This window comes from Dermacentor silvarum, chromosome 6 (assembly GCF_013339745.2).
Source record: "Dermacentor silvarum isolate Dsil-2018 chromosome 6, BIME_Dsil_1.4, whole genome shotgun sequence".
Taxonomy (NCBI): Eukaryota; Metazoa; Arthropoda; class Arachnida; order Ixodida; family Ixodidae; genus Dermacentor; species Dermacentor silvarum.
Genome location: NC_051159.1, coordinates 96,702,875 through 96,728,634, shown reverse-complemented (window position 1 = coordinate 96,728,634; position 25,760 = coordinate 96,702,875). Strand labels below are relative to the sequence as shown.

General features: G+C 48.6%; 1 protein-coding gene across 1 annotated transcript in view; it reads right to left on the bottom strand.

Moving 5' to 3' along the window:
- Positions 1–1,989: 1,989 nt before the first annotated feature.
- The window catches only part of LOC119455719 (protein timeless homolog), a 317,713-nt gene continuing 293,942 nt past the window's right edge, over positions 1,990–25,760 (bottom strand). The window contains exons 23-28 of the mRNA XM_037717145.2: positions 13,120–13,305; positions 12,957–13,025; positions 12,069–12,184; positions 11,269–11,568; positions 4,460–5,206; positions 1,990–2,303 (exon numbers count right to left, since the gene is read on the bottom strand). Coding sequence (XP_037573073.1) covers positions 11,374–11,568; positions 12,069–12,184; positions 12,957–13,025; positions 13,120–13,305 — 566 coding nt within the window. The 3' untranslated portion in view covers positions 1,990–2,303; positions 4,460–5,206; positions 11,269–11,373. The remainder of the gene's footprint in view (positions 2,304–4,459; positions 5,207–11,268; positions 11,569–12,068; positions 12,185–12,956; positions 13,026–13,119; positions 13,306–25,760) is intronic.

Here is a 25,760-nt window from a genome sequence, read left to right as displayed (position 1 = left end):
TAAGGCAAATCAGCTCTGACGTGAAGAGACATTCACTTGCTGTCGCTCGCGGTGCGACATGTTGCCCCAGTGCTTAAAATATTTCGGACATCTCCTATTCTCCCGTCTCTATTATGCAAATGCATCGCAAATCAATGAACACTCATTGATTTGCAGGCGTTATTTGGCGATGCACCTGTTAATCAAGTCATGTGCCTTTGTCCATGACGCAGGTAGTTATCACGAGACGGTGCTTCAGGTATCCATCGCTATGCCCTCTCCCGTTCCTGTTAATATATTTGAGCTTCGTGCCTGACGGCGGGCAACTTGGGCTAGTTGGTGAACGTTCACACTTGACAAAACAGCGCTAAAAGGACGAGGACATAGAAGACGTGCGTACTTACCTTTCTTCGTCTTCATTGTTCTAGCATGATTAACGCGACAGCGTTAAGGGCCCGTCAAGGGCCCCGTGTCGCAGAAAATCCGGCGTCTGCGTAAGCGCCGGCGTCGTTGGCGGAAATAATCATGCCAAACCACCCCAATCGGGCAGGCCCTTTGCGTGGCACAATGCGTTAGTGCACAAAAATTGAATTTCTCAAAGTAAAATCGGTCAGAAAAATCGTAAAGTACGACTAAACCAAAACCTTCAGACGTGATAGTGTCGGATTGTAATTTGAATATACGAGATAAGTAGCCAGGGGTCTTTGAATGCTATCGCGTTCCACTCTTAAAGGCGAAGCTTAAGTGTCCTCCAAAGTTTTTTTTTTTTGTTTTGTTTTGTCAAGTATGGGCGTCTATAGCAACGCGTGGCGGGCCGCGGTAGCCATTCGCAAGCAAAGTGACGCCAGCACACCGCGGTAGAAATCGAAGCGCTTTCAAACTCGCAAAATATCGCAGTACTCGACTACAATGCGGGCTATAGATCAGCTCGTCGTTTGAACAGCGCGTTCACTCTGCCGCAGCACTCTCGTATCCTTCTCCGTTCAGTTTGGCACGTGCAGTTTCGCATACAGACCCAAGACGGCCGCGAGCGCTTATCATCTGCACGCGTTGAACTGCAATTCTCGCGGGGATCTTGTGTGAAATACAAACGGATTCCTTCCCGAAACAGAAGCATGCTGATACACTACACACGCCCTTGGTCATCTATAGGCAACGGTCATCGTGATCTAACGACACTGTAAATCAAATTTGTGGAATGACGACACGATACGGGCCCATATAGGCATGAAGCTTTGCGGAAGCTTGTCCGTTTTCTACGTGCTACCAGCCGCATGAACCTGTACGCATGCTCCACGCGAACTCTCGCTCCGCGAGGTGAACGGCGAAGCATTTCACGGCAAGACACGCGTCGCGATGCCGGCGTTGCCGTCTGCGAGACGTGTGCTTCAGCACCACGTCTTGTCTGCTATGGAACCCACACACCCGCGCCCACCCTCCCCCCTCGCATCGCTATAGACGCCCATACCTAACAAAACAGTGCTAGAACGATGAAGACGAAGAAAGGTAGGTACGCACGTCCTCTATGTCCTCGTCTTTTTAGCGCTGTTTAGTCAAGTATGAAAGTTCACGGACTAGCCCAGGTTGCCCGCCGTCAGGCACGAGCTCAAATATGTTAGCAGGAACGTGCGAGCGCGTGGCCGTCGATACCTGAAGTACCGTCTCGTGATAGTCACCCTGCGTTATGGACAAATACACAGGGATGCGCAGTGCCCGCGGCCAGAGGCAATGGGCTGTTGCGATGCGGTTCTAGGCTTCGTGGTTCGGTCTGGGGCGTTACTCAGAGGGTCGCCTGCCTTCGCTGCCAGAGCGCCTAAAACTGAACGCCTAAACCTGGCGCACGCACGCACGCACGCACGCACGCACGCACGCACGCACACACACACACACACACACACACACACACACACACACACACACACACACACACACACACACACACACACACACACACACACACACACACACACGGGCCATTTTTTGAGTAGTCTCTACTCACAGACACCCAAAAGATAAATTGCCAGGAAGGCGCGAGATGCCATCTTTTATTTATACAAAACCGTTCTTGCGCGGCATTCGCATAAAACAACACCAGGACACGGCAAAAGCGATAAGTGGCGCCACTATATTTGACTTAATAAAACACGAAAACCTTCAGTTTAATATTGTTTTTAAATATATAAAATGATAGTAAAATAATGCAAGCCAGACAACATTATTTGTGATGCTAGTCTTGTGTTCTGGTCCCAGCTACTAATCCTCTTCGTCGCTGCTAATGAGGACTGCTCTCCTGGCCTTGGCTGGCTTGCTAACAGCAGGCCGGACTGAAAAGGAAAACACGGAAACACAAAAGACTCTTAGAGGCAGCCTAATTCCGACAACCGCTTAACACAGCAACGCCACAGCACCCGGTACAAGTAGCTGCCTTTGGAAACCATTATCATTATACGGTATTATCACGCCAATTAGAGAACATATTCCTCACTATACACGTAAGCGTAACATGCGCACTACGAATGCTCACTATCTGCCGTCAGCAAGTGGGAAAAGCGCGAGAAGAGGTCTTAATTGAAAGGTAAAAGATCGTGACCCCCTCCGTGCTAATGTGCGCGTGCGCAGCAGAAAGAGAACGGCATGAGAAAGTATGATAAAAAAGAATCTCACGAAAGTTACAGGAAAACAAAAAGAGAAAAAATAAAAAAAACGCAATAGTAGCAGGGGAAACGCTAAGGCAAGTAAAGACAGAACAAAGACTATCGATAATACACAACGGCTTTTCTTGCATCGGCTAACCCGGCCGTCTTTCCGTTCACAGTACCGACGAATAGGCATAAATATTGAAGTCTTCGCTCGACAGCTCCATACAGCGTTCGCTCTAAACTATTCTTCTCCCTGTCTATTTCAGTCAATTCAAAGCTCATGTTCAACAAACTTCCCGCGGTAAAGATAGCACGAAAGAAAAATCGGGCTAACCGAACACTGGCGTCAACCGACCGTCACGCCACCTACCATCACTTCGGCGCTGTGGCGCGAAACGAATGGAATGCCAAGGGGTACTCAAAGTGCACTGCGCACCATCACTCTCGTATACGATCCGCCAGTCATGATAGGCCACCATCAATACACGCCGCGAGGCGAATAGCGACTGGAGCTGGAAGTTCCCGGAAAAACCTAAGCTCTCGAGCGGCGTTACGCGAGGAAAACAGCGTTCGATACTGGTTTTGCGCGCCGACATCCAATTCGCCGTTTCCGTGCTGCTGTTCTCGAATGCACGAATGGGCTTCGTCTCGCAAAGCACCCGCTGTAGTACATTCCACGAATGATTTTTGTTAAGGAGATCGATGCGAACCAAAGCAGAGTCGCTTTTCGTCGCATTAACGCCACTCTAAGCACTCGGTATTTACGCGAAGCAACGCATGCCGCCTCGTTCTTTCGCACGCTCCAGCCTGAATACACTTCTTGGCCACAACAAAACAATCGTTTCACTCTGTAGGCTTATCAGAGCGCTCTTTGCCAGCATGTGCTATCGGAAGAGTTGAAGACACTAAAGAAATCTGCACTAGGTGTCTGTAGATTCAATGGGCTCGAAGTTCGCACATTAGACCCGAAGCTAAGCTTGATGACATAGTCCTGTCAAATACCACCCTCAACTAAACATCGTTTCCATAGATAGAGCTTTAGTAATTAGGAAGGTATACTGGTTTGAGTGCACAACGTCGAACAAACGCGCACCATGAAGCTGTTAACTATAAAGAAAACATTAAAAAAAAACGAATACACGCACAAATATATCTACGTCTACTATTGAATGCAGAAGAGCTGCAATAGCACGCAAGCTTTTTGTACGCAATGACGATGTGCTAAGCGGATGAAGTGACAAAAGAGGCTGGCACCACTAATCAAGCCACAAATCGATCATAATTGATACAAACTCAGAGCAATAAGTAGCCTTTCCAGTCGACGCTAAAGCCAGTAACACAAACACAAATCATCATTGCAAACTCGAAAGAAATTACCACAATATTTTTAGATTTTCGCACCAAACACGAATTGTCATAAACCACAGCTGGTGCTAGTAGCTAGCCAATAAAAACGGCTCCGGGTTGCGGGCAACACAAACCACATAACGTGGTAAGACTGCTCAGTCTTAACATTTCAATCCGCTATAGCTCGACGAAATAATAAACAAAGGGTGTGATAATTGCGAACTGCATGGCTTTATGTGGGTAAAATATCGCGTTATAACGAATTCACAGCGGACAGGAACATACCCTCGTTATAACCGCCAATCGTTATAAGCATATAACCATTACACGCTGATACCGGTGAGAGATATTCTATATTTACTTGGTTACATGCGTGTTCGTTATATCGAGGTTAGAATGCATTATATATTGCAAAGACAAAAACGCAGTGAATTGGGGAGCTCGGAACGCTACATAAAACAAACACGTAAAGAAAAAAAAAAAATAGGGCTCACTTGAGGCGTCTTCCATGATTTCAGCATCGCTTCCGCTACTGCCGTCCTCAACGACAGTCGATAATCCCTTTCTGCTTTCAGGCGCCGTCTCTCGAGAGCCGCTGAGGCTGTCAGCTCGAGTTGGACTCGCGGAGCTCTTCCTTCTCCTCCTGTCACTCAGCTCCGCGTCACTTTCGTCGCCCAGATCGATGACGGATCCCGAAGCGCGGTTCAAATCGCCATCACCATTCGCAACAGTGGCACCCCTGTCAGCAACGGCGCCGGGCAAGTCGACCACGTCGTCCTCGTCGCTGTCGTCGAGCACGACCAGGCGGCCACCTTTGCCGGCCCTGCGCGCTGGTGCGCCGCTTCTGCCAGCGGCAGCTGCCGCCCCCGGGCTTTCGTCGTCAGCAATGACAACGGGGCCGACGTCTTCGTCGACGTCCACCAGTTCGGCACGCTTGCTCGATTCTCGTTCTTCGTCGCTGTCAACGACCAGCGTCGCTCGTTTCCGCTTCTTGGTCGGTTCGGACGTCGAAAGTGGAGGGGTTGTTCTTCCTGCCCCGGCATTGCTAAGAGTCGTGCTAGCGGGCGGGCTGGCTGGAAGCTCGCCGCCGCTTATGCCACTGTCAGAACGGTGTTCCCACCATTTCGGCTGCGTTACGGATCTCTTCTTCGTTCTCCCTGGTGTCCCGGGCGCGAGGTCTTTTCCGCTTCCGCTGGTTCCTGCGGGCGAAGCCGACCTCGTCGGAGTCCGTGTCGGACAACCTGCGAGTAAACAGTGAACGGAACATGGTTCATTCTAGAACCGATAGGGAAACTTGCATTAAGCAGAACAGCAAACAGGGTAATTTGGTAGTGATTCACGTTTGAAGGGTGGCGCGAGAACCTACACAGGACGAAAGAAAGAAAGAATGGCGAGACAAAGAAAGCGCTGTCCGGCCTGGACAGCACTTCCGTGTTTTTCTTTCGTCCGGTATAGGTTTTCGCGCTACCCTTGCAACATGAAAAAGGAAAGTATAAAGGCGACTGTGCATGCAAGGCCCCACTAGAACATTTGGCAAAAAAAAAAAAAAAAAAAAAAAAAAAAGGTTCTCTCTCCTGCTTATTCGCCAACATACACCGTGGCATCATCAGCATCGTGACCGACTCCTATGTTCGTAAAACAAGGAGCACGGAGCTGAACGGTCTTTCACGCATATCATCTTGCCGCGATGCTCTTGGCGGCGTAAACAACGCGTACACGTGGTGTGCTTGATTTAAGATTTCATTTCCGAATACGTTGACAGAAGACATTCACAGGCAGTAACCCTGAACTGCCACCTAAGGGTTCTTTCTTTGATTATGCCACGCGGACAAACAACATTTATCGCTCTCTCAACTTGCACAGATGCACGAAGGCCATAGCAGGAGTCCGTTGTGTAGTTATCAGTGCAGAATTGTATAAAAAGTACAGGAAAGAAAAAAAAAAGAAAAAAGAAAAAGAGAAAACGTAGACAGCGCTCTGTGTAAATGTGTGTGTGTGCGTGTTTTTCTCCCCGTTCCCGTGTATTTTGTGTAATTTTGGGCTGACAGCTACTATGTATTCGCAAGTTCACTTTGCACAGATCAGCACCTTATTTAGCTATAGTTTATTCTATCGTGCTTCCATTATGCAATCGAGCAACGACCGAATCATATCAAACGAAAACTGGAACTCGCAAACCTCAATAGAAATTGATAGGATCGTGCTCCTGCTACTATTTTGAGGCAACACGCGAACAGGGAAAAAAATAAACGAAGATAATGTGTGTGCTGGAAACGACACGGTCCACTGTCGCATCATCACCTGTAGTTAATATCGCCCGAGTCTGGCCGAAGATGTACAGTCAACCACAAAAGCTTACGGACCACGGGATCTCAGAAAACGTTCAATACCCGAGCAACCTGTAGTAGTATATCCAGTAAAACTGTTTACCACAATGTTGTTAGCATATTCTAGTCGAGGCCCGCAATGCAAATACCAGGCTGCGCTGTGAGGATGCGGGTATATTCAGCTTTTTCTCAGATTTCATGGTCCGTAACGTTTTGTGGTCCGTAATGACTGTACCATACTTAGAAGACGTCAGATGCCAGACAAGCAATAAGATATTGTACGCGATATACCTAGAGTGCGCAGATTAAACGTGCAAAGCCCCTACATCGGCGAGCGCAGAGGAAAGCACTGTTTCGCACGGAGTTTCGTTCCAAACATCGCACGCGATGATGAACGACCTCTGCTTTTGATGTGCTGCGGGACATCTGCTACAGGCACGGCGCGAGAAAAGCGTGCACTCCTTGTTGCCAAGAGCACTTTATTCTAAAAGAGGAAAGACACCGAAAACTCCCGGTACTGTGAAAAGTGAGCGCATCAGACAAGAAACAATGACTGCGAAGCAAGAAATGAGAGAGCGAGATAGAGGAAGAGAGCGAGGGAGGGAGGGAGGGAAGCGAACGTAGACGACCTTTCAATTGGCCAAGGCGGACAAGCGCAAGCTGTTCCCACCAGAGCGATTCGGTCAGGCCACGGATCACACACACTGTGCCTGCCTGGCTTGCTCTGCGGAAATTTCAGGGAATCGATTGTAAAATCTCGAAGCAAGTAACCGCCGAGCCTGTTTTTCGGATCGCAATATAAGCCGTGATCCCGACATGGCAGGTGCCAATCGATAAGCCGATGGAGCGCGACGCTGGCGGCATTTGAAAAAAAAAAAAAAGAAAAAAAAGTGAACGAGAATACAGAGAAAACCACAGTTATACTCCCTTCGTCTACGTGTGCTAGCCTGGGTGAGCGCGCATACGTGCAGGTTATTTGCTCTCACAGGCGAGGCGAGCAGGTTACTTTACGTAACCCGAACACTGCAGTACTTGCGACATGTGGTGGAGAAAAGATAACGGGCGCTTCGAGACGCTGCTTCGACGGCTGTTAGGTTCAGCGTTTTAATTGCTGCTTTAACAAAATCCCCAAACCAAGCAACGCTGTATTTGCCAGCCAGAGACTCGACCGAAGACGCCAAGCAAGGGCGCTACTCGTTAACCATACAACCGGGATTTCGAAAGCGAGCGCATTAAGCTAGCTGACATGTTAAACTACCACACGAAAACGATACCCTTGCGTTGTTAGTCATTGAGCAATTTGTGTATCGGGTGTGTACTTCTTATTCGCGAGGTTTAACAGAGTTAGGTTAGGTTAGGAGGGAACCGAGGGTTATGGTATAGCAGCAATAAACAAAGCCTGAAGTACTAGCTGCGCTGTAAATTGACTTCAAAAAGCAGTAGTGCCCAAACTACAACACATTAATTCCCAGAAATGTCAGATGACCCCTAAACGAACCCCTCATGTGCGCATAATTGTTTCGTAATGACAGGCACAGGGAAAAACTGGCGCGTTCGGCCTTCCAAGAAACGACGTATAATAGTGCGCGGTACCGTTTCACGGACTTCGGGACTGGCGCGCACAGTACCTGTAAGCTTAAATTTACGGGCAGAGCAAGCTCAGGTGTGCCTCCAAGAGCTACCCAACCACGCACGTCTAGAGCTCCCTGCAAAATAAACCAGTTTGGACAGTAAATTATCTCAAATATCCCTTACGTATTGCGTTAAAGACACGCACTGCGAACGCAAGCAATGGCTTAAATCGGCACTAAAGAAACAAAAACTATAATTCGGTCTGTATTAATAAATCACGCGTCTAGAATACGAAAGAAGCCGCTCTAAACGAGAGGACGCTTGGTAGGCTAGGAATGGCGCAAGAACGATACATGTACGGTACGCGACGCCGCCTTCAAGTTCCCGCATTGGACCACCATGACGTCACGGATTTTGACGGCGTCTGCTTAGGCCTTGTTAATTTCTTTATCCATGACGATGGACTACACTGCGTTCTAAAAGAGCGAACGTAAGATTAAACTTAGCAAGTTTCAATACCTTTTATGGAGCTACAATGGCGCAAATACGAAAAAAAAAAAAAAAGATGCTTTGAAATTCATGACGTCACAGTGACGTGCCAGAGCTGGGGTATTGGCGAGAAATTAAAGGAATCGAACTTTGACCTTCATTTTCTCTTAAAATAATCATACTGATACCGCGAAATTAACGAAAATATAGTTTTAAAGGAATTATTTGTCAGTCTATAACTGATTTGGTTTCTTTCTCCAGTGTCCGTCCATTTCAAGATTTTATAGGGTACAGAAAGATAACAGTGCGATCCTCAGAAAGGAATCGTGAGGAAACATAAAGGACACATGGAAGGAAGGAACACTTCACCTTGAGTATACTGAAATGTCCAGCTGCCAAGTTTTTCAAAACAAGCAAGGCCCAAGCTAGTTATTTTCCTTGCAAGGTGTCAAAACGCCCCACCCAACAAACAGGTTCGTAGAGCCTGTGTCGCAGTGAAAAAGGCTCCTTGCCGAAAGTCGAGAAACCAAAAAGAAGAAATAAGGCAAAGAGGAAAGAACGACCGAGCGTGGCCTCGAACCATAGAAGCCAATGAAAGGAAACGTGCAGGATGGCTGTCGCCACGTGGTAGAGAAGTTTCCGCACGGCGTAAAAAGAAATCTCGCGACAATCCATCATCAGGCCTCGAAGAGATCGTTCTGCGCCTCTGGGGAAGCGACATCCCTTACTCCGGGAGCAAGAACGTGCCAGGAAATAAACGGAGGCAAAGCGCTGGAGAAACATGGCGAAGCAAGGTGACAGGAGCCCCAGACCGTGTTTCGTGTCTACGGGCCACAACGGGTGGCCGAAAGTTTACGAAACACTGGCGTTCGAATGTTTATGGAACATTGGTTGCGGAAAAGACTAAAAACTTTCCCTGCCAAGAGCCTGCAAAAAAAAAAAAAAAAAAAAAAAAGAGCCTGCAAGAAAAGCTCTGCACTGCACTGGACATATAAAGAAAGCACTTAAAGGCGCTAAAAGATGGCGGCGAGATTAACACAAGCACCGATGCGGGTGGCTTTGTGGCAATGGCGTACTGCTGTTCAGCGCGAGTTTGATTCCCGGCCGCGGCGGACACATCATGACGAGGCAGGAATTGAAAAACGCTCGTGCGTATAAATTTAGACGCATATTAAAGAACATCACGGGTTTGAAATTAATACGAAACCACCCACACTACGGCGTCTCTCATAGCCCATGTGTCGCTTTCCGACAATAAAGGCCACAATTTTTTAATTAAAGACAATGCCTCGCTTGGCAAGTTACTGACACTTTTTTCGTATCGGATAAGTCATTTCCTAACCTCTTTCATGCGCCGATCCCGAAGATAGTGCAGTCTAAGCATGGGACAAAGCTGATGATGACGCTGAACCATAGAAGTTATTCTGAAAGCCGCGCTGATGATGACTACGATGAGGATAATGATGAAAACAATGACGATGATGACGATAATTATGATGGAAGATCATTCAACCTCTAGTTGACGTCGATCAAACGTCGCTCCAGCGCGGCCCTCGAAATAAATTCTATGGTTCATACGCCCTATTCTCACCTCCAAATCGCCCTCCTAGACATTGTTTTCCATTTCCTTCAATAGAGCTTAGGCGCCTTCCTAATTTTTAAAGCTCAAAGTTTGCACCCGCTTTGTATTCGTCTCGCGCCAATCCTTTAGCAACATTAAATGCTTTCGCTATATGTGACCAAGTAGCTCAAACCAATAGGCTATATATATATATATATATATATATATATATATATATATAAGCGAGCGCTGTCCGGCTTAGCTTCTATGCTGCGTGCTTAGGTAGGGGAGATGCTCGCGCATTTCGCGACAATCACTTACGCGCTGCTGGTTAGTAACCGTAACAGAACACAACGTACGACGCCGTGCTATATAAGCTTACATCATCATCACCATCAGCCTATATTTATGTCCACTGCAGGACGAAGGCCTCTCCCTGCGACCTCCAATTACCTCTGCCTTGCGCTAACTGATTCCAACTTGCGCATATTATCTTACATAGGCGGCGGAAAAAAAGACGCAACGCGAGACTAAAATAAGAGCGAACACAAGCAGACAGTCGCGCGGATCTTGAGCGCCGAGGAATACACGGAGCCAACTGGCTGTAATCACAGTCAGGCTCTAATTGTCTCCGTCGGCCCTTAGACGGGCGGCATGCTGTCCAATGAAAATTTTTTAATCTTGTCCACAAGGTGGGCAGAGGTTATTAAATTGAACTGAATTTCTTTTCCTTGGAGGTCTATCTGTATATACGCGTACCTACATGTATTACTTCCTTGACGATAATAATAACATTTCTTGTCTTGAATTGACTTTTTATTGAACTGAATTTCTTTTCCTTGGAGGTCTATCTGTATATACGCGTACCTACATGTATTACTTCCTTGACGATAATAATAACATTTCTTGTCTTGAATTGACTTTTTTTTTTAAGTTTCAAGTGGATGCAGATGAGATGGATGATATGATGAGCCGGATAAATTGAGTATGATGAGTTAGATGATATAGATGATGATGACGAGATAGATGAGCCGGATAATATCGCTTACCACTACTGAAGACACTACGATTTAAAATAACAGAGATCATTTTAAACGTACCAGTGCAGACTACTTAGAGGCACTGAGCGAAAGGTGGCAAAGATATGGGATGTCCTAGGTAGCCCCTGTAGCCGGATTCAGAGCCGGGATGCTCAGCATGGTTTCCGAAATCGGGTGGCCCGCGCGGCCTGACCGGCCGCTCGATCTACGCAGCAGCCATATGCATTCAGCTAGGCTCAGAACAATCGCAACCGTGACGGCGCTAACTGGCTACGCCCTCCCAAGGCTTAGCAGGCAAGAATACGGAAACTCACTCTTCCTGGCGAGCTCTCTTCTTCTGCAGAAGCGCTTGTAACGCTTTGCGGTGCTTCAACTTGTCCTTGGGGATTCGCTCACTTGTGGCAGACGCTTCGTGGTCTTCAGTCGACGACGTGCGGTGAGGGACCGTCGCAGTCTGAATCCGTCGGGTCGCGTTCGGGAGCCGCGTCGTTCGAGGCCGGACCCACGACCAAGAGCGAGGCGCCGTAGTCACCCTCCAGCGCTCTCTTGACGACGGTGACCCGGGAGTTGAGCATGGTGGTTGTCATGTCAGCAGGGATGCGCCAATAGGCTTCCTAAATCACAAAGCAACAAAGTAACACGTGGCCTGTGAGAAATGTCGCAGTGAGCCGCTCCGGATTAATTTCGACCACTTCGGCGTCTTATCCGTGCCCCTAGTTCTAAGCACACGGGCCTCTTTGCATTGCTGGGGCGGCAGCATTAAAGTGCACCTAATTAATGATTTCTTGCGCGCATCGAGGAACTGAGGCGCCTTACACAATGATTAAGGAGTCGGCACTTATCCAACTACCCACAATAAAAATAATAATATTGTGAAGAAGAAGGCGCGCCTCCGTCCAGCGGCATCACCAAAGCTCGGCCTCTTCCCAATATCAATAAATATAATAATAAATTGCGCCCAAAATTCCTGTGTCGGTGCTTCCTTAAGCATAATACTTCCGCCAAGAAATTAGGAAAGTAAAAAAAAAAAAAAAGAAGAAAGAAACAGTTGCAACGAAAAGAGAACAGGCAACGACAAAACAAAGTGCGGCATCCGGACGAAGATCCCCCGTACCTGTTCGTCCGCAGGTGGCTGGATTCCCATTGTGCGAAGCAGGCTGCAGAAATCGCTGTTCTCCATCGACGAATGGTGCGCCTCGAGGATAGGAACCAGCGGCACGGAGGTTGGGTCTGCATCGCACGCACACACGTTCATCGCGCAATGCTCTTTGTAGGTCCCGCGAGATGATTAACGCGGCGCAGAAATGTTTCATGGAGGCTGGTTACCAAAATAACGCTCCGAGCAACGAAGGTCTATTTATGTTCAAATACAAAAGAAAGGAAGTCCCGTCGGTAACAGCTAGGACTGGCTCATTCGAGAAAACAAAAATACAAAAAAAAAACATAATAAAGCAGAGAGGCAACACGACTGCAACTTTACTCGCTATGGCAAATCAGTTCTCGTGAAATCCGAAAGGAGGCGAAAGCATGATAACGCGGAAAAATTGCCTTTCCACTCATGCGACAGAGCAATATACATATCTGTATATTCTTCAGTTGACATTTACTCGCACACGATGTCCGTTTGAGTAAATCTATCCATTTTTTGGTGGCATTCACCTTCCGACTGTCTCCATCGTCACCATCCCAGATCCGCTTACGTCCAGATTCATCGCTGAATAGATACTGCGTCATCCTAACAGAAAACACTGAATCTATGCCATTGCCAAGCGTTATGCGCAAATCGCCCTCACCTAAAGATGTTATCACCTAAATATGCTCTCAGACACCCGCATCAGGCCTCGAATGGCAGGGCAGCGGCCTCTGAATTTGCATACTTTTCACTACTTCGATGTCTCTATAACCTTAATGTCTAAATCCGAAACAAGGTGTCCTCGTGCGAGAAAAAGGTTGCCAAACTAAACTTAAGAAAAAAAAAGAAGAAGAAGAAAAATGGGCTCACCTTCCGGGTCCCAGTCTTCCAGTGCGTCTTCTAGAGATGACAATAGCCACTCCAAGCTCTCCTGGCAGCCTTCGATGGTGCGAACAAAAGGCAAACGGCAGTTAGCGCTGTTATGAACACCGGAAAGCAATAGTTTGACTTGCAATGGGGAGGACCGGCTTACCTGCCTCCACCAGATTGGAGAGAACGGTCCTGAGTTCTTCCGGTGATGTAGCAACTTCTGTTCGAGGCACGGTGCGAAAAGTTGGCGCGCCTCTAGGAGGCCGACTCTGCGCGTTCTTTGGTGCACGGCCTGCATTCTTCTTCAGCTGAGCGGGGCGCACAGGTTCTTCGCCGCTCTTGAACAAACCTTTGAAAGATAAAAAAAAAAAGAAACAAAGACATAGGTGGCCAAATTACATTTAAAATCTCCAGTTGCAGGTACATCGTGAGGCCTCATCGCGAACGCGATAATCGTAAATGTCGGTGACCGCACAGCGTTCTCCAAGCATAAAAGCACTTCGATGTACCAATGACGAAAGCTGGCATGCATACAAGAAATTTCCCGGGGCAACGATTCGAATACGGATGATGGCGGACGCCATCACGCGGATTCAAACATCTTTCGGTGCTCCCACATTCAAGAAAAGTTTGATGCGCCCGGTAGCATATTTCGCCGCAACTGGCTTTCAAACGTATTTTGATTCTTGCGTCGTCGTGCAGGCATCAAAATACGGATATGTAAAAGATAAGTAAAAACGTAACTATGATGACAGCTCTAACTCAGAAATAAAAGAAACGATAGTATAATTCTAATCTAATTTACATCTAAAGCGGTTGAAATTGACGTATTATACACTGCTCTGAAATATATTACTAACTTGTAAAACTTTTGAAAACCCTCGTAAACAATGCACCAATTTCACGTAGGCTATATCAATATCAGACATGTTCACTTTAGATGCTCTAACGGACGCAGTTTACAGAACTGTGATATCTATTTTTGCAACAGAGTTAAGAATTTGTAAACGTCGTACTTCAATGTTATTGAAGCTTTCTAGGTTTTGGAAACCTTTGGCAAAATTTCGAGCCCCTAAATCAACATTCTGTTTCCTATATATAGTCACTAAAATTTAGATTTGTCTCTAAAATGCAACCAATTCCATTCAAATCTGTCCAACGGTTGTCCCATAAGAGCATTTCTGCGTTTGACATGTACTCTAATAGGAAAATCGGAGTTGGCCCCGAGCTAAAGCTCCTCTTAAGTAAAGTGAGTACAATTACGAAGTCGCACTACCGGGCTCCACATAATTGATGGAACGTGAGATATTGCACGAGCTCAAAATAAAGAAAGTCCCAAACTACCGCAAGTCGGAGTGCTTTCGCGAAAACTACGGCCTAGCGACATATTAGCACCACCTCACGCAAGTATCGTGAAGTAGGGTTACCATGGCTTTGTCTCAAACGACGAGAGGCGACATTCGCAGAGGCCCTGGCTAAGACGGCCCAATGCCATACGCATAGCTCACAAGCAGCGCTAGTCGTAAACGAGACCACGCGTCATAGCATGCGCCGTCACACTGCTCGTACATAGTCCTAGCACGGCAGCACAGCTCACAGTAATATGTCGCTAACATACGCCCACCGAAGGATTTGTCGTCGACTGCAATCTCGTATAATGTCGTAGGCATAGAGCCTCAGGCTTTGACTGTAAGAAGCAGAAGTGGAATACATCTGACCGCCGTCCTCATGCTTCTACAACACACCAAAAAGTGTAAAGACCACCATCCTCCTCCACGGAGTGTGCCACTTCCCGTATACTTTGGCATTGCGCTTGGCGACAATCGACTGCTGAAGAGCATGATACAACATATACGTTTTAATTTTAATAACTGAAACTAATGTTGTTAACGAAAACCGGCGACAGCAGCGCAACCATACCTGTGCTAACACGCTTCGGCGACGAAAGCTGAGGAACATTACACTGTTCTGTCAGACTGCATCCGGTGATATTTCCAGCGGCAATGGTACCTTCAATGCCGCGGACAAAAGTCGCAAGGAGAAAGTTCTCATTAGCGTCACGGCAACAACTGACACCCTCACAATACATGAACTGCGTAACAGAAGCGCTGAGGACGATCCCCAACAGGTTGCTGTATATTACACCAAAGGACCGCAACTACGCGACACGTCATTTGTGATTTCTATGAGTATATTTCGGCACGCTGAACTGTTCCGCTGCCACCTCTGTCATGCATTATTTGAACAGCTTCGCAGGGTAAGCTACTTCCAGTGGTTCAGCTCTTCTGGGGACATCTCAGCCCTTTTTAACTCGAGATCTGCACGATCCAGTGACGATAAGTCACCGGTGCTTTCGTCTCAGGAACCATTGGCCTCCCACATCTGCAGATAAAGCGTAGTTAGAGCCGTACTATAGAGGAAAAAGGAAAGACGCGATTGAAATGAACACTCAATCCGTAAAATCCATTACTATGTACTACAACTGTGCAAAAAAAGTTGTGGCGCTTGCAAGAAAGGAAATCCATTTAAAGAACACCATATTTCGTAAAAGCTGTTGACAGAGCTAAAATAACAGCTAAGCACGGGATGAGCTTACGCAAGGTACAGCCTAGCGCTAGCTGAGTTTACAGTAGGCGCGGAACTTATTCTAACCGAGATTTCGTAACCCGAGCTCTGCAATACTATGCCCACCAAATTTGGATTAGGATAAACGCGAGAAACGAGACATTAACATCGCCGACATCACGCAGACATGAGTACACGAGGCCAAGATATTTAATAAAGTGATTGACGGTTTGGTACAACCGCGGCATTACGCTCGTAAAACAGCCTTTGTTACGCCCCCACTATAAAAAAATTATAATACAGGGGTTACAGCGCTTCAAGGTTGCATATTTGACTTACGCTTCGCTACATAGTGCGTGAGGGTCAGCCTAATTAGAGAACTTTTCTATCCTGGTCGTGATGAAAGTGGACAGAAAAAGCACAACCACGTGCGGCGCCGAGGTCACCGTGCTTGGCCTTGAGAAGTATTTAGTAGTTCGATGCAGCCACTTTGTACTGCGACCATCTGCATTTTCACCAGTGCTACTTGCTCTAGGGCCACTAAGACTGCATTTGCGAGATTCATTCATAGGCAACAGAGCAATCAGAACTCACGCCAGGATGCGGGTCACGTGTAATTTTTGTTCAGAATTTGCACATTTCTGTAGAAAAGCCACCTGAATAAGGAAAGCATGTAGAAACGAACACGGAGCGCTCTAACTTTTGTCTTCAGACGGTCTCGATCACTTTGCTATTATTTCCGAGCGTGCTTAACCGTCAACTTGAGTGTTAAACATAATTTTGACTATTCACTTTGGAAAGATGACGCCGCAATCAGCTTGAATTGCAACGGCCCAGAAGCGTCGTCGGTTCCAAGCGTGTCTCCCGACAGATCGTTTCCAAACTTGGCCGACCTTGGAGCAACAGCTTGTGCGCTTGTTTATTCGCGACCTCACTATGCGCTCTGAACTTCGCGCGATATGATGCATATAAATCACACTTACGCTTCTCGCCATACAGATATTCCTCCGAGAAACGGAGTACGGCCCAAGCTGGGGACCTCTATATAGCGTTCGCGTACACTCGCTTGGGAGCCTCGACGTCGACAGTTTTGTGCAATTTGTCCTCCACACTCGCCTTTCGGGGTTTTCGACTGCCAAGCAGCCGCTGAAGGGGCCAAAAGCAGTTCGAAAGGAGCACGCGGCGCCGTCGATGGTCTCTAATGGGCTTTCAGTCGGCGCCCGGCAGCTCGCACGCTTCACGTCGACAAATGCGTGCAGCACGTGCGTAGCTTTATTACAGTCGTTCGAAGCTTCGTTTGCTCATTACGCAAGAGGACGCACTGCTCTTGAGAGGGCGGGCCACTTTTTTGAAGCACTTCAAAGCGGATCCCGTACGACCAGCACAAATTCAAACGCGGACAACTGCGAAACTACTCCAATGCGTTGTTTCGTTTACACGCTCACCGATACTTTTTAGCAATAGCTTATAGTACGTACTCCAAAACGTACACAATTGAGACTATACTCCGAGCTTGGAGATCGGCTACAGAGCGATTGCGCGTCGCTGTTTTGTGCACTTACGCCTAACAGACATTCTGATTATAGTTATTTGCTGTTCGCATTTGAGTTTAAGTTATGATAGATGCGATGTACGGGTGACAGTTCAGTGGACTCTTCACGTTAAGTGCATCAGATGCTGAGCACCAGCACTACTGGTGATCGCAGTGCGGCGTCATCAAAATTGACTCTACTGATACAGTTTCCCGTAACAAATTCCTTTTTATTTGGCGCTATAGATACGGGTGATCAACAGTTTTAACGAAAACCGGTATCGCGTAAAAGTAAAGGAGGAAAATAGGTTTTCTAATTGGCTCTCAGCTGCGCGCGGCTGCTCTTTAGACGATGCTCGGACTAGGTCCACAGAGTCATATTTCGGCCGGTGAGCTGACACACTACTCGAAAGCTGTTAGCGCAGACTTGCAAACACTATGGCTCAAATTATACTGCATGGAACAAAGAGGGTTCAAGCGAGAGGCTCAGCAAACCACTCTCAGGCGGAGCTCGATTGCGCGAACATTTGCTTGCGATCGGCAGCCTACAGAAAATGCGAGAAGTTCATTTGTCAAATGAAACTGGAGGACCGGTCTGCCAACTCGCTGATGCATGACTATCCGACGGAGCGATCAGGTTCAACCAGGCTCGAAGAACAACGGTTTCTGTTACCCTTACCCCGCGCGCTGATTGAGAAAGCGACTTGCTCCGAGAGGGTTAAGATGTGGACGCTTTTACTGGCTTTCAGAGGGCTGTCGTGTTGCGAAAACACAGACCAGTGTAGTAGCACGTGGTTCCGAGGCCAATGCGAGCACAAAATTCAGACAAGAAAGTAGTAATGAGCGCAGCATTTCCTTATCTCACAACCATCACTGCGCCAGCTGAAGAGAGAGCCTAATACATGGCCCGCTCTACCAACCATGCTTGGTGGCTTTACAATAGATGCGGCCGTAATAATCTCATCGATTATGTGTAGTTATAAACTTATGAGCAGATAGAACAGAGAGAGAGAGAAAGAGAGAGAGAGGAAGAGAGAGCGACAGCCCGCCAAATGCCATCATTAAAATGATTCACATCCGAAACTACACTGGGGCTATATATACATGAGAGACACCGTAGTGAACCACTCCGGATTAACTTGCCTCTAACGTGCAAGTAAACCTAAGTAAACGAGCGTTCTTGCATTTCGCGCAACCTAAATGCGGCCGCTAAGGCCGGGAATTGCACCTGCGACCTCATGCTTAACCGCAGAAAAAAAAAAAAAAAAAAAAAAAAACCATCATTAAACATGTAAGAAACACGGGCATCTGGCTTTGTAGGGAAGTCGCCGCAGGAACAAGAAACGTCTAATAACGTTGCTTTGGCATGCTTTTCTGTTCATAGCAGTTACGGTTACAAAAGAATATGTCCGCATATTCATTAACATGTTATTTCGTAGCAACATGTACTTCTCTTTGACTATAGGAGCCTGCGTTGACATAACCGATATAGCAGTCATATCGACATAGCAGGGCGGTGGGCAAAATAATAGACGGAATCTACGGCTCGCTTTTCTTCAAAAAGCAGCCGTACTTCCATCGAGAAAATATACTTTGACTGCTCTTTAGCCACACAGCCTCCTACACCAACCGATCTCAATACCTAAAAACTAAATTTTTTAGCGGCATCGTAGGATCCACGTCGTCAGGATCGGAGCGGCCACGTCTCCCAGCTATCCTGACGTCAAGTCCACAGCGGTAAGGAGCGTCCCAACTGGCTAGTGTCAAAAAAAAAAAAAGTGGGGGGGGGGGGGGGGGCAGTTACAGAGCAAAACGCCGTACAAGAGAACCGAGTGACATCGAACAGCGAGAGTACAGCAGCGCTGTAGGCAACAGAAAGAGGATAAGAGCCCATGTCATCCAGTAGCGCGTCGGAGCGCGACGCATACAAGCCTCCCCCCCACCGCTCACTGGTTGGCTCGAGGTCCATTGGCAACGACGTAACGTCGAACTGGGAACCGTTTGTAATCGCAGTACTTGTATATTCAAGCACGTATAAATTTGGGTATGAAACGATAGGTTTAAGCGTATCGCCGAAACGACGCACCCTTCGTTATGTACGAGTATACATGAGGCGATATTTTTTAACGATATCCTTCCAAACTTGTTACCATCTAATCGAGCAACAACGCAGTTCCTTCTAAGATCGAGTAAAGAAAACGTTCCGAGTGTTCCTCGCTTCCTGTATCATCTTAAGTCGGCTTGTTCATGACAGCGCTAAACATAAGTAGACTAAGCGAAAAGCAACCAATCAAAAGGCACATCGCTCCGCCGCCTTTACATAAGCTTGTGCATTTTCTTTTGTGATAATGTTCTTCTAGCACTTACGGTTTGTTTGACGCAGGCATTTGCCTAATATAAGTATAGAGGAATTTATTCGATATGAAAACATATATACAGTGGACAGAGATCGAAACCGGGAGGGAGCAGACTGACAACTTCCACCGCCTGCCTATTCAAGAAAAAAAAGTTGCAGTGGCTTAGCTCGGCTATGCCAGGATATACGTAGCGTTAGCAAAGGTTCAGCTGATTATTCTTAGCTTTCCTGGTTGTCTAGATTGTCAAGGATTAGCTTGATTGTCATGCTTACTGCTGCTCCAATGACACACACGCGGTATACGTATTATGTGGCACATGTATATTTGTTTTTGCTCAACGTCACGTTGCTTCTCTATTGCCACAAAGACGGCTCGGTGATCAGTGAAGTAACACGCTGCCGTCTCTATGGCCCCAACACAGTATTTGGAGTTGTCTGTCTCTGATAGACAAGATCAATGGTGCTTCCCCATTGGGTCGTCTGTGCAGTTGGAAGACTGGCTAAGTCGAGGTTAGACTTGCCCTTCAAAGGAACACAAAGAAAGTCTGGAGCACGATTGAAGTCACCAACCACCACACACAGTTCACTTGCCGCCCGACTATAGGTATACACGTAGCCACTACGTCTATAGTGTTTTTAACGGAATTGTTCGGTGGCACATACACGGCTTCGATTATCACACCACTTTCGTCAAGCTGAACGGCACAGGCACCGCTAGGCACCCTACGTTTGGCAGTTCACCACACTGGCAAACGCCAGTCAGAAGCGCAGCGGCTCCAGCGCAGTGTCAGACGGCGACTGCACAGCGAGCGCGCGCCGGCGCCAGTGCGTCTACCACGGCTACGACGTCCCTCCTCTGGAATGCGCAGACCGGCGGCGGTGAGTCGCGCGCGGCGGCGGCGGCGGAGTGCGCGAGAGGTGCCGGCTCCGGTGGCTCCGGTGCGCAAGCCGTGTGACATCACTGATCCTTGCGCATGCGCAGCACGGCTCTTGATGTGCCGCGCGAAACGGGCTTGGCTAGGCCAGTGTAGCTAACGCTACAAAAGGGGGTTGTCTTCGCAAACCGACATGCATTGACCCCACATAAGCCTTCAAGACAATAGTTGAAGGTGTGAAAAGCGATATTGGCCTAGCCGGCATTTATAGTCGACGAAGAAAAGGGTATCTAACACTCTAGGCCGGATCCCTCTACACAAGGCACGGAGTTGGACATAGCCTTCAGAAGATATCGCCTGCTCTATCGCAGCGTGCCGCACCTCGAACGTTTAATGCAAATGCAACGAAGTAGTGTCGTAATACGGAAGAAGCAATGCTACAGAGGCACAAATCTACCGCATGCTTCAGAGAAGTGCGACTCGGGGGTGGCATAGTGCTTGTGACCTCACAGTGCACGCGACATACACGTGCAGCATAAAAGCCGGATGCTCCACCGTTTCGAAGAACGATTTCATGAAAGTGACATGACAGTGAACGACATGAAAGTGACATGAACATAGGATCTGCATAATTTTTGTTGGAAAACACTTACTCGTTAAAACATACATGTGACTGAACTGCTAGTGAACGTGACATCTTGGGAAAAGAGAGAAGGAAGAAAAGACAGTGAAAAAGACACCAAATGAAGATTATTTCGGTCTCTCCAGTGCGAGTCTCGGTGCTAAATCATTGGTGTCGTAGAAAGAGACGGCGCCAAGCACACTCGAAAGTGACTTTGCCAGCCAATTTTCATCTCCAGAAGAGTAACAGAATGATGAGTAAAAACTAGAAATGAAACATGCAGTGATTAGAGCAGGTCTGACGAAACTCGAAGGCAATTAGCATCGGTAACTTAAAAAAAGGAGAAAAGGACGGTAAGGGATAGCTAGGGGAAAAAAAATCAAACGTGCACGAGGACATATAAGAGATAAAGTTAAGCACGGACGCGGCCCTCGCACTTACACGTACGTAAGCGCACACAGTACAGCTTCATTAGCCGCGCTCGAAAGTGAAGGCAGGAGAGAAGGGACGAAATAGAGAGAGACAGAGAGCGAGCGGAGAGAAATCGCAGCCCGGTGCACCACACACACGCCGAAACTGAGCTCCGTTTCGATTTATCACGCAAGAACGCGTTCGCGGAATCTAAATGGGGCACGATAATTTCGATTAATTAAAACTCGCTAACGGCTCCCGCGATTTCCGGGACCGCGCTCGGAGCGTTCGAGCATCCGAGGCTCCGCCGTGCCGCTTCGACGGATCGTGCAGCCGCTCGAATCGGACCCCGGAGTCAGCGAGCCGCGCCGAGGGAGCGCAAGAGGCGCGGAGAGCGTTATAGGCTGGGGACGGTTGACGCGTTGGGGAAGGGCGGGGAGTGTCCGGGTCGAATAGGAGACACCGGGACAAGCCAAAAGGCCCGGGGGGACTCGATCTGTTCGCAGCAGAGTTCCCGAGGGGAAAAAAGCAGCGGTCCGTATTCACACGTTCAACTCTCCCGCCTGGCCGGCGTTTGCGCCAGAGGTGTCACGTAACTGGCCGTCACAGGCACGACGAAACCACGTGGGGAGAAAGCGGCAGCTAAGGCGCGCGTTTACGTCGGCGCTGACAGCAACGCCTGAGGGCACACGACCCACGCTTCTAAAATGTCACCGAGCGATGCGGCACCCCTGGAGCATAGTACGAGCGTAGGTCCCCGGGGGCGCGGTTAGGGAGTGCTTAAACGACGTCGTTAGGCTGCAGAAGGTGCGTTCCTGGCCAAAACAAGTTTGAGTTCGTGAACTGATTGTCCGAACATGGTGTGCGTGCTTGTTGGTGATGAGTTCTGTTCTCTCCTCAGACGTGGTTCCTGCGTTTCCAGAACTAAGCAACGCTGATTCATCTCAATCACGCACTATCGCACACAAGTCGTGCACTAGGGTTGTTGTCTGTGGATTCGTAAGGCTTGCTTAAATCTCTCCTCCATTTGCTGTTTGCTCGGGAGCGAAGTTTCGACAAACGGAGCATTCACTAAAATTGGAGACCTCGCAAACACGAAACTTAGGTTGTTTTTTTTAGGTTAAGTTAGGTTATGTCAGCGCTGATTCGTTGCGAGTGGCTTCTCTGCGGCGAGAAGACGAAGCCTCAGAATAACTCGGCTATCCGCGACCAGCAGATGCGCGGCGTAAGCTACCATACAGCGACACCGGCGGAGGGAACTCGGCTATGCTAATATGAAAGTTACTTTCGCATAAGAACTGCACCTGGTGATACAGCTTTAACGTACTAGGCATTGTCAGAGCGAGTTATAATATGCGGGCACAGAATTAGCGTGACATGCGCAAACGACATCATTTTATTGCAACCAGCGACCAGGTGAGGTGAACTAATGGTGTACCGAGGCTCATGTGTGATGGTTGACGAGGTCGCCAGCTACGAAAGCGTCGCAAGAGAGGCTGTGGACGGGCGCGCTCACTCAAGGTTTTCCTGTCGAGAAAATGGTGGTAAGCGAAGCTTGCCGTGCGTTTCTTCGGTATTAAACGGAGAGAATTGCACTGACGAATACCACGTTGTAGCTCGTACCAGAACCGGTCACACACACTGCAGCTGGCTCCGAAGTTACGGTCGAGAAACTCGCGTTGAAACCTGGCCGTCGCACCGGGGAAGTTGCCGCTAGCGTTGCCAAGGCGTGCACCACCATTGTCGGGTTCCTGCAGCGCTAGACGACGCCGTCGCAGGCGCTCCACTTCGTTTGCCCCCAAACTCGGGGCCCACGGCTCTTCGCTGACGTTTCGCCTGGGCTTCGGAAGCCCTCACGCTAGAATCGGACGACAAGCTTCGCTTACTCCCATTTTCTCGACAGGGGAAGGGCTGGTAATATTGTCTCTCTGGGTCCCACGTGTGACAAGGGTAGTTCAAGGGCGCATTACGGGTCCCCGAGCCTGAGCCTGCAATGGTATGTGCCATTGAGCTTGGACCCTTTTTGCACTTTCACCAGGTTCGGCTCACTTTTTAGCGTAACACCACCACCACCGACACTTGTGAGGCAATACAAGCTTCGCTCGAAAAAAATAATAAAAAACGAATGAAAGGAAAACAGCGTTCGGTACGAAACACCACGGCAACCGACTACGCAGGCGACGTAAGAGCGATAAATATTTTGACTAAATGTTGCCTCGCATTAGAGCCTTCAGGCAAGCGCTTACCACACGCACAGCGAAGAGTATACGATTCGACCTCTACAAACGCATTCGAGGGAAGCACGCGATTCGGCGGCACGCAACGGAAAAGCAAGCGACGCGAGGCGCTTGGAGGCTATAGGCAGTTCAGAAGAGGACACGTCGAGCCTATTCCCGCTGCTCAACCCTGCAGGTTCGGCGAAAACCAGGGCCTCAGTGTACACCGAGTACGTTTCGCACTTTAGTAACGGCACACCGTGTTTGATTTGAACTTGAGACGCGGCGCTAAGTTTGATTCTACGCCATAACGGCCCTAAAAAAATAAAAAGCCTGAAATAAAAGCAAACTACGGGAACACAGAAATGCGGCTAGGCTAAAAGAATACCGGTCAAAACAGGCGAAGTGGGCTTAAAAGTGCGTGGGAGACTGATTGATATTGCCTCCGGCAAAGCCGCAGCTAAGGGTCCGCTATTTGTCGAGGTCGCGAGCGCAAACACTAGCCCAGAGACGGAAATACTGCGCCTACGACAATGACAGAAAGACGATATATATATATTTCGAGGGAGGGAGGAGGGAGGGAAGGCGGATGGGAACAGAAGCGTTTAGAGGGAAATACGCACTCATGCTACCAATGAGAGAAAGCGAGAAAGACAAGTAAAGGCAGGGAGGTTAACCGAACCCACTCTCCGATTTGCTACCCCGCATTGGGGAAAGAGGAAATTGTAATAAGGCTCACTTCTGACTTTTCCATTTGGCCACATCATCTCTTTCTTCTATTCGGGCAGTTACTACGCCAACTAAAGTTGCAAACTTATTATTATTACTTTCTTAATAAGCTGTGGATACTCGTATACGGGGCCAAACATTGCACTGTGGTAGAATACTGCGTCACAAGATGTCGCCTCTAATACTGACGTTCCCACCTACGTCTCCGGTATCGCGCCGACAAGATACCGGCAATTCGTAATCAGGCTACACCTCTCTACCGCCAGCTGCCACGACCCGTCCCGCGCGTGAGACAGCCGGCGCGAGGGCGCTCGTGGGCGTATGACGTAAAACCCCTATAATATAAAAAGTAGCGGCACTCTCCTCCTCCGCCTTTACCTCCGCCTTCCCTCCTTCGCGTTTCTCCTCTCTTACGCGCTCCTTTTTCGACCGTTGCGCCGCCTACACCGCTGGAAACAAGTGCACTTGTTTATCTTTCGCCGCTGATCAGATTCGACGATTGCTGACTGTGTTGGCCGCTATCGTTGTGCTCCTCGCCAGTCGGTAGACGCTTCTCGGGCGAGAATGGCGATGGAGCGTGATCGTAAACAAACGCAGCCAGCGCCCGGCGGCTCGACGGTCCACGTGATGCCATTAGGCCAATACCGACGCGGCGTCGGCCTCGGACAGGGTGTGCAAGGAGGCGGCGGCATTCTTCAAAGCGTGACGCTACTTTTTATATATAGGGGCTTTAGTATGACGGGCTCGCGAACTGCCGATGCGATCAGCCTAAAATCACATCGCCGTAAAACCCCGCAAAGCGTGTTTCCCGCAGCTCTCGCTGTAAAAGGCAACGACTAAACGGCTGCACGATAAGATACGACGAGAACACGAGCGGCGCGCTTATAGATCCGCCGAGGAGATAAGCGCAGCTGATGCCAAGATAGGAAAAAAAAAAAAAGAAATAAGTTTCCATATACGCAGAACGTTCAAGGAAGGTGCCTGCCTACTGAAGCACATACATAAACCGGCGACGAGAACGACGACAATACAGCCCTATACATAGTACTAGACGAATCCGAAAGGCAAAAGCGGCACGGGTGAACGAGAAAGGCACCAGCCGCCTGCGTAATCCATCAATTGCGCGGGGAAGCGTTTCTCTCATCAGGCAGCCCGTTCCATATTTCGCTCTCCACAAATCCCAAGTGGCGGCCGATGAGAAAGCCTCGCTGCAGCGAATGTATCAGAACAAGGCGCAATGGACAGGGAGACGGAAAGAAGGCAGGCAAAGCGGCACCGGTGCATCACACTCTCGTTCTCAGGTGCCCTGCATGCTATAGGCGCCGGCACGCCGGCCTAATCCGTCAGCTGCCCGCTCAGCCACGAAGCGAACCGAGCGCCACGTCTCTATATATACCGCGAAGGAAACAAAGAGAGCGCAAACGCGAGACCAAAGCCTCAGAAAACACCACGGTGCGCGTGCGGGCGCAGGGACACACAAGCGCGCGATCGTCTCTGGT